At 50.6% G+C, this 9522-nt stretch overlaps 1 protein-coding gene across 4 annotated transcripts in view; it reads right to left on the bottom strand.

The window, feature by feature from the left end:
* PDE6C (phosphodiesterase 6C) overlaps positions 1–7219 on the bottom strand; it is a 56188-nt gene extending 48969 nt beyond the window's left edge. Inside the window, exons 1-2 of one of the 4 annotated variants that reach the window (XR_016222125.1) lie at positions 6973–7219; positions 4953–5454 (exon numbers count right to left, since the gene is read on the bottom strand). Coding sequence is in view for 3 of the 4 variants with exons in the window: in XM_089314725.1 (XP_089170851.1) it covers positions 4953–5432 (480 nt within the window). In the remaining variant the exon portion in view is untranslated. Of the gene's footprint in view, positions 1–4952; positions 5771–6972 lie in introns of those variants that run through there. The other 3 variants (XM_089314725.1, XM_051823943.3, XM_089314726.1) reach the window with 3 other exon arrangements.
* Between the last annotated feature and the right edge of the window lie 2303 nt (positions 7220–9522).

Raw genomic sequence — 9522 nt, forward strand, 5'->3', positions numbered from 1 at the left:
CCATTCTTTCCCGGCCACAGTACCCGTCCCTTCTCTGCTTCTTGTAGCTTCTTTAGCCTTAGCACAGATGTCTCTGGACATCTTTCCCTTAATCCACTGCTCGCCTCGGCCCGCTGCACTGCTCTCCTATTAGCCACTGTGGATCAGAATCACCTGCATTTGCACAGGCATCGGAAACACACACCATGGGGTGAAGTCACAGCACAGCTTTCCCTCTGCACCTGCGGCACCTGAGGCCACCGTGTTCTGGATTCTAAATGCAAAACAGATCCTTAAGTTCAATGGGCTATTCTGAGACAATGACTCTTAAGTTTCAAACTTTAATATTTGTGGGCAAGGAGTTTGGGGCAAGGGTTAAGATGCCCCTTGGGACACCTGTATCCCATCTTGGAAAATGCCTGGGTTCGAGTCCCAGCTCTGCTTCCTGCTCATGTCTACCCTGGAAGGCAGCAGGTAATGGCACAAGGAGTCGGGTCCCCGGCACCTGTGCGGGAGACCAGGATTGGGTTCCTGGTTATGGCCTGACTGCATGCCTTTGGAGAATGAACTAGCTGATCGTAGACCTCGCCCTCTTCCTATTGCTCCCCTTCTAAATAAGTCTTATTTACAAAAAAAAAAAAAAACAAAAAACAAAAAAAAAACAAAACAAACAAAAAACAAACAAACAAAAAAACTTTCTTGCTTGCTTATGTAGCTTTCAAAGACCTGGATAATCTCCCTCCCCCCAACCCCCAGATTACTGGGTAGGGGAGATGAGGCCTGCTAGGTCTTTTTTTCACTAGCTCCAACAGGCCCCTGAATAATTCCTGTGTTTTCCCAACTTCCGGAACTCCCTTGGTGGCCCTTTCCAAAGAAGCCCCTGAAGGTCACGGGAGAAGGCTGTCAGAGCAGGCAGAGCCTGATCCCGGCTGATGTCAGGGTTGCTAAATCTGATCCAACACCAGTGACCCTGGAGATAAGGAGGCAGAGACAGAAGGAAGGGCCAGGAGGGAGGGAAGCGAGCCAGGCGCCCAGTTAATTATTGAAAACCTCAGCCTTCTCCCGTGGCTGTCTTTGAAACCACAGTCCGAACCAGGAGCCCTCAGTTAATGAACAGCTTTCCCAACAGAAAACAAAACAGTTAACTTGCAGAGGACATGTCTGCTCCCTGTTAGGTTTTCCTGCCTTTAACCTGTTCTAAGGCAGACAATAGTCCCTGACTCTTTTGGCCCTCCCCAGCCAGCGCCCAAGCCCCTGCCCGCATCAGCAGCTCCTTATCGCAGCCAGCACGGGTTGAGCTTCTACTGTGAGGCAGACCCTTGATCTACATTTCATCTGTACCCTTGATTATCTGCATTTCTCAGGTGCAGAAACTCAATCCATCCCACTGTTCCTAAGCCTCAGACCAGATCTGCAGCCACGTCTGCCTGATGCCAAAGCACTCACCCTACGCCCTATGGCTTCCCTGTCACCGCAGTCACAGACCCCCAACGTCGGGAACATGTCATTCTGATTCTTGGCCCAGGTGGAAAAGGCTTTTCCTCCCTGTGCACACACGGCTTACCAGAGAAAAGGCACGTGTGGTCAGTGGTGTGGCAGGAAGAGGGGGGCCTTGGAGACCCAGGCTGGAGGTGGGCTCTGTGGCATAGTGATTAAGCGGCCCCTTGGGACACACACTTCATACTGAAGCACCCGGGGTTCGAGTCTTGACTCCGCTTCCAGTGCAGCTTCCTGCTAATGTGCACCTGGAAGGCAGCAGATGATGGCTCAGGGTTCCTGCCACCTTCATGGGAGACCTGGATGGAGTGCCAGGCTCCTGGCTTCAGCCTGGCCCAGCCCTGGCTGTTGTAAATACATGGGGAGTGAACCAGTGGATGGAAAACGCTTTCAAATGAAAAGAAGAAAACAAAAACTCTTTCCAGAAGACCCAGTTTAAAAGGTCCCAGACCAGGCACTTCCTACCCACGTGACCCCAAGCAGGATGCCACTGTTTAAAGAGGGAAATAAAAACTTGGCTCCTGCCCTCCTGCTCAGAGTCTTTGGTAGAACCACGTAAGACTGAAAATGAGAAAATGCTTTGAAAGCCATCAGGGGCAATAAAAAGGTGAAGAATTGATCAGAAATTTCACTTAAAACACTGGTTTCTCCCTCCTTTCTTGGTGCAGATGGTAGCATGGCAGCTACAGCAAGGAGAAACTGCTGGGACAGGGAATGGGTGGCAGGGCCCTGGGCTTGGAGTCAGGGGTCCTTGATTCTGTCCCAGCCTTCCCACTCATTGACACATACCTGGCCCGGAGGAGACACAACGCTGTGACCACAGCCTCCTGTCTGCCCTGGGACAGAGTGGCCTACAGACTCGCAGGGTCCCGCCCATCTCTAATACACCACAGCTGCCTGCAAGTTCACTGCTCCTCCTGCATCTGCTTCCCTCCATCGCTAGTGGCTTTCAACACGGGCTGCGTATGGGGGTCACCTGCAGCTTCTTCTTCTTCTTTTTTTTTTTTTTTTTTTTTTTTTTTGACAGGCAGAGTGGACAGTGAGAGAGAGAGACAGAGAGAAAGGTCTTCCTTTTTGCCGTTGGTTCACCCTCTAATGGCCGCCGTGGCTGGCACGCTGCGGCCGGCGCACCGCGCTGATCCGATGGCAGGAGCCAGGTGCTTATCCTGGTCTCCCATGGGGTGCAGGGCCCAAGTACTTGGGCCAACCTCCACTGCACTCCCGGGCCACAGCAGAGAGCTGGCCTGGAAGAGGGGCAACCGGGACAGAATCCAGCGCCCCGACCGGGGCTAGAACCCAGTGTGCCGGCACCGCAAGGCGGAGGATTAGCTTAGTGAGCCGCGGCGCCGGCCATCCTGCAGCTTCTAAAAAGTAGTGAGCCTGCGTCCTGATTAACAGCCAGCATGGAAAATCACCGACAGAAATGGAAAGCAGCTGAGGCCTTTTCCTCCCGCTCTGAGCTCGGGAGAGCGTGTGTCTTGAACGCACACTTCTCTGTCCCACTCAGAAGGGCCAGGAACCCCTAGAAGCACAGGGTGAGACTCTCCACGGAAGGCCCCACCCATGCAGACATGTTCCCCGTGAACAGCAACAGGCCCAGGCCACCTGCTCACTTCTGCAGCTGTGAGCTCTACGTGGAGAACGAGGCGCCTTAACTCTCCCAGCAGGAGCAATTTTGCCCATCTCTTCCTTAAAATTTGTTTCTGAAAAACACTTCTCGAGGGCCATTTTCTGAAGGTTGATAGGCTAGTCATTTCGGAGGTGGTGCCCACTGGAGACCCTCAGGAGGCACATTTCTAAGAGAAAACTTGACGGCCTTCTCACTGGTGCCAGGAGCGTGGCCGTGAGGGCAGGCATCAGGTTAGTCACGTGAAGCAGCTGGCCTTGGCCTGCAAGGCCGGCAGACCGCCGCTCAGAAACTCTGTCAGCAGCTGCTCCCGTCCAACTCTGGGCCATCGCAGTCCATCTCTATCCCTCCCTCTTTTTAAGAATTCTTTATTTACTTGAGAGGCAAGTTCCATCTGCTGGTTCACTCCCCAAATGTCCAAAATGGCCAAGCCAATCCAAAGCCAGGAGCCAGGAGCCCAAGCACTTGGGCCATCTTCCACTGCTTTCCCAGGCCATTAGCAGAGAGCTGAATTGGAAGAGGAGCAGCAGGGACTCAAACCTGTGCCCATATGGGACGCCGGTGCATCCAGATACCCGCAGGCGGATGCTTAATCTACCACGCCACAGCGCCATCCCCCATTTCTCCCCTTTTGTGAGTGGGAAATGACACTCTGGGACAGGTGCAGAGGGAGAGGGCTGCCACTCATGACTGCTGTGGAGTGGAGGGATTAAAGGGAGTTCATACTTCTTCCTTTTTGCTTATCTGTATGCTACAATCTTTCTAGAATGTGTATGTATCGCGACGATTAAGGAGAAAGAGTTAATGGCTCTGTGTTTATAAAGGGCAATGCCTTGTAAGGGGCCAGCGTGCTCCTGGTGTTCCGGAATTCATTGCAATTCATTCTTGCTAGATCTGAGATACAGGGCTGAGGGGAAGCAGTCTCCCTTCACCATCACCCAGATTCATATTTGTAACCATCCAATGGCTAATTCCTGAACTTTCAATCGGGGCAGTTTTTTGGTTTCTGCACATTTGGCCTGTAGGTGATAAAGTTAGTGAGCCAGTCTATCCCTGAGAACTAACCGTCGCCAGAGGAGTGTGAATGGGAGGCGTGGTGGGGCAGTTTCCAAGTCCTGGCAGTAAGCACTGTGGCTGAGCTCCCCCCGGGAGGGGGTGGCTTGCTTCAATGGTGTTGTTCAGAAGAAAAATCCCAGTGCCCCGGAGGCGGCGTGGCGTGCACCAGGCTTGGGTAAGATCGCCTGATACCACGCCTAACATCACACAGGACATACTTATACTAAAAAGGTGGGGCAGGTGTGGTGTGGGGGGCAGCACTGTGGCATAGCAGGTAAACTCACTGTCTTACCAGTATCCCACGTGGACATCTGTTCAAGTCCCAGCTGCTCCACTTCTGCTCTTGCTCCCTGTTAATGTGCCTGGGAAAGCAGCAGTGGAAGATGGCCCAAGTGCTTGGGCCCCTGCACCCATGTGAGAGACCCAGAAGAAGTTCCTGGCTTCTGCCTGGCCCAGTCCTGGCTGTTGAGGCCATTTGGGGAGTGAACCAGCAGATGGAAGACACCTCTCTCTCTCTCTCTTTCTCTCTCTCCCTCTCCCTTTCAAATAAATAAATCTTTAAAAAAAAAAAAACTATCTGGAATTCAAGTTCAACTTGAATATATACTGAGCACCTTGTATCTTTTTTTTTTTTTCTAAATCTGGTAATGCTAAACCTGGGTACTTTTTCCCCCCATTGCCTGCATTCTCCCGGTGAGAGCCCAACCAATGCCACAAGGAGGGCATCATCCCTGCCCCAGTGGGTCCTCACTGACCACACCAAGACTCCTCTCCCACCGCTACGGCCACCTACCTTTCTCACATCTGGAACATTCAGGGCTTTCTTCGTGTGAGCAACCCATCCCACTATCCCGATGTCCAGTGGAAACACAACCTCTCGCTCAGGGGCCACCAGGTTGTCCTCCAACTTGGAGGTGGGCGTGACGTCCAGCAGCCTGGAGGCCACCTCCGGCGTGCCATTGCGGGCCCGGCACATGAACAGGCTGCAGCGCTCGGCACACAGCAGCTGGGCCAGCCTCTGCAGGGCCCGGTGCGCTGCCAGCTCCGCACCGCCCGCCTCCTCCTGCACGGTCAACAGCAGCTCCAGGCACACGGCCGCCTCCTCCACCTGCGTCAGCTCAGCAAAGGACATGCTGGCCGGGACTGCAGCCTGGCTGTTCTTGAAGATTTCCCCCAGGGCCTCTGCCCGCAGCCTCTTGTCGAAGTACTCCTTGGCAAACTGTGGGTTCTGCTCGAGATACTTCTCCACAGCATCTCGGCTGAGGTCGCCCATGGTGTGGCTTGCAGAGCTGCTGCTGCTGGCGGAAGGAAAGACCCTTAGAGAGATACCTGAGGCTGAGAGCCAAGGATACACATCTTGGTGAAAATGTCCGAGGAAATCCTAGGGGGTACCTGCTAAGGACCCCCAGAGGTGGCGCACAGCCTCCTTAGCAGAGCTTCCAGACCCCTGCAGCTCCTGGGACGTGACAGAAGGCCCCGGCTTATGGTGGGATTCAGGAAGCAGGGGATTAAGGAGTTCAACAGGACACCAAATCCCTGAGCATTATTAGCTCCTAAGTCCTTGGAGAATCCTCAGAACAGCCGAGATCAGCCAGGCAAGTGTCAAGTCCAAGTGACTGTTCCAGAAAAATGACTGACCATCAGCCACTGGCCCCAGCAAGATAGTCACAGGCACATCTGTGAATGACATTATGTTAGCAAAGACTGGCAGTTTAATTTTTCTGGCTTGATAGCTATATGAAGTGAGGTGTCTGGCTGGCATCGCAGCTCACTAGGCTCATCTTCCGCCTGTGGCACCGGCACCCCGGGTTCTAGTCCTGGTTGGGGCACCAGATTCTGTCCCGGTTGCTCCTCTTCCAGTCCAGCTCTCTGCTGTGGCCCGGGAGTGCAGTGGAGGATGGCTCAAGTGCTTGGGCCCTGCACCCGCATGGGAGACCAGGAGGAAGCACCTGGCTCCTGACTTCGCATTGGCGCAGCGCCGGCCATAGCGACCATTTGAGGGTGAACCAACAGAAGGAAGACCTTTCTCTCTCTCTCTCTCTCTCTCTCACTGTCTACTCTGCCTGTCAAAAAAAAAAAAAAAAAAATTTGACAGGCAGAGTTAGACAGTGAGAGAGAGAGAGAGGTCTTCCTTTGCTGTGGTTCACCCTCCAATGGCTGTCGCGGCCGGCACACTGTGGCCGGCGCACTGCGCTGATCCGATGGCAGGAGCCAGGTACTTATCCTGGTCTCCCATGAGGTGCAGGGCCCAAGCACTTGGGCCATCCTCCACTGCACTCCCTGGCCACAGCAGAGAGCTGGCCTGGAAGAGGGGCAACCGGGACAGAATCCGGCACCCCGACCGGGACTAGAATCGGTGTGCCGGCGCCGCAGGCGGAGGATTAGCCTAGTGAGCCGTGGCGCCGGCCTCTGTCAAAAAAATTTTTAAAAATTAAAAAAAAAATTTTTTTTAAATGAAGTGAGGCTTCTCAGAACTCAGATTGTTTTTTCTTTTTTTTTTTTTAATCATTTGCTTATTTAGTAGCTTTGATGAGCATTTGGGAGGGATGGAAGGGTTTCACATGAACACAACATAAAAGTCTGTCTTTATCTTTCGTGTCCTAAAAGTCCTTTGATCACCAAGTTTCATAGCTTATTCTTTTTCTAAAACCCTCACCTCTCAATCCTCTTCACTTTAGAAAGCTTAACCTTAGAAGCATTTTTATTTTTAAAAATTTTTAAAGATTCATTTATTAATTTGGGAGTCAGCTATAGAGAGGGAGAGAGAGAGAAAGAGAGAGAGAGAGAGAGAGCTTCTATCTGCTGGTTCATACCTCCAGATGGCCACAACAACCAGTGCTGGGCCAGGCTGAAGCCAGGGGCCAATAGCTTCTTCCTGGTCTCCCACCTGGGTGGCAGAGTCCCAGACACTTGGGTCATCTTCCGCTGCTTTCCCAGGCTATTAGCAGGGAGCTTGGTCAGAAGTGGAGCCACTGGGACAAGAACTGGCATCCACATGGGATGCCGGCATCGCCAAGTAGTAGCTGTACCTCCTACACCATAATGCCAACCCTGGAAGCAATTTTGCAGGAATATATCTTGGACTTATTACTAGAGAAGTGAACACTGCGAGCCATTTGCCTATGACCCAAGCCACAAATTGAACCTTGACCCTTGTCAAGAGACATGATTACAAAAGTAACCAATGTAGTTGCTGTTTTTCCTGCTAAGCATATTAACTTGGATTTTGTCCTCAATCGTAGTAGCCAGACATCATGCATTTTTGCTCCAAAATATGGCCAATTAAATCTACTGGACAATAGCTGCCTTGCCTGTTGCTAGGATCCTTAATGTCTCAAGGCTACTGGCATGGAAAGAACACTTACCAGCACTTAGTTTTGTTTAATGTTCAGTTTATCAAGCTTTTACTTCTGATTAAGCAGATTTCCCCCAAGTATTTAAACACCATTAAGCAACTAATAAGTCAGGCTACACATTTCATGAACCATGAAGCCTTGAATATTTAAATGCTAATTTCAAACTTAATAAAGATCTCTTAGGCATTTAATCAAGATCCACACCTAACAAAACAAATTCTCTTAAATGAAAACACACACAACATGCAATGGTGACTCTAAAAACATTATCATACCCTCATTTACATTTGTTTCAAACACAACAACCACAGGGGTTCTGTTCAATTTTCTGAACTTGAAACTTTACTTCTGGATGGCTGATAAGATGCAGCGGAGTTAAGCCGCTAGTGAGGATGTCAGCATCCCACCTCAGAGAAAACTCCTCACCTTCCAAGCAAGCTTCTTGCTAAAGTACTGGGGAAGGCAGCAGAGGATGAGTCAAGGACTTGGGTCCCTGCCACTCACAAGGGAGACGTGGATGGAATTCCTGGCTGCTGGCTTTGGCCTGGTGCACCCCTGGCTGTTGTGGGCATTTCAAGAGTGAACCAGCAAGTGCAAGATTCTCTCTCTCTCTCTCTCTCTCCCTCCCTCCCTCTTTCCCTCCTTCTCTCATGTTCTGCCTTTTAAGTAGATGAAAATATTTTATTTAAAAAGAAGTGTTACCTTGCTAGAGTGAGAATAATCTTATTAGTTGCAAAAGAAATGGAGATCCATTGAGGTTGCAGACTCAAGGTCATGAATGGAGAGAACCTTGGTCAGAACCCAGTTCTCCCAGGGGAACAGCACTGAGCTGTGCCAGTTCTGTGGATGAGGCTCAGAGTCTTGTGGGGTGCACACATTTCCTTGTGCCCCCCCCATGTCACAGCCCAGGCTCGTCCTCCCCAGAGGATGACATAACATTGTCATTGCTTCATAACATTCTAGTCTGCAGAAGTGCATTTCCTGAGTGAAAGATTGGGATCAACCAAGCCACCCCACCCATCAGATTAGCACCATCTAACACAATTTTTCTGTCTAGTTATTTTCTATGACTATGGTGCAGTTCCTACTTCTCCTGAAAGTTTATGATGTGTTCACAATTCCCTGATTCCACGTCTCCCCCTTAAAGAGAGAGAGAGAGAGAGAGAGAGAGAGAGAGAGAGAGAGAGGCATAATAGTGTTCTATGTATAGATTTAAACTTGATAGAAAAAAAGCCTATATAGTCATTCTCCTACTTATAAAATGCAAATAATTTTGAAAAAGAAATATTCTATTTCAACCAGCATTCTTTCAGTTATATAACTACGTATAGATTCATTTCTTGTTCATTCTTACAAGATACATCTATTGATTGCCCACTATAGGGAAGCCACCATTCTAGCTACTGCGGTAGCGACTTCGTGTTTCTCTCTAGGATCCTTCCCTCCCACCCGTCATTTGGGAGATCCCTCCTTACTGTGCTCCCCCTGTGAGAGAGCCATGTGGCTGATTATGGCCAAGGGCTTGTGGCAGAAATGTCACTTCCAGATAGGAACAGTTCATGGTCAATGTGAACTCCTCCAGCTCTGCTGCCACATCAGTTTCAGAAGGCAGGGGCTCCTGGATCCCAGGGCAAGGATGTCACAGAAGAGAAGCCCCTGCTGACACAAGGCAGACACAGCATAAGCGATAAAGGAGCCCTCTTGTTTTGAGCCTCTAAGACGTGGGGCTTGTTTGTTACTGCAGCATAACCAAGTCGTTCCTACAAGAAAAGGAAGACAGCTTCATGGGAGCTTTACAAGCCTGTGTCATGTGGTGAGGGGGATTAAAAAGATAGGAGCCACAGGGGGAGGAACCAGAGAAACGCCAGAAGTGAGGTTCACACTTGGCTATGAGAGTTTGTAAAGGGGATTGTATCTACAGTGGGTGGAGAAAAGGCAGAAATGGAGTGTGTTCCACAGGATTCTAACAGCAGAGCCACAGCATGGAATGTAGGGCAACAAGGAGAG

The sequence above is a fragment of the Oryctolagus cuniculus genome, chromosome 15, assembly GCF_051225735.1.
Source record: "Oryctolagus cuniculus isolate XC-2025 breed Fujian yellow rabbit chromosome 15, ASM5122573v1, whole genome shotgun sequence".
Lineage (NCBI taxonomy): Eukaryota > Metazoa > Chordata > Mammalia > Lagomorpha > Leporidae > Oryctolagus > Oryctolagus cuniculus.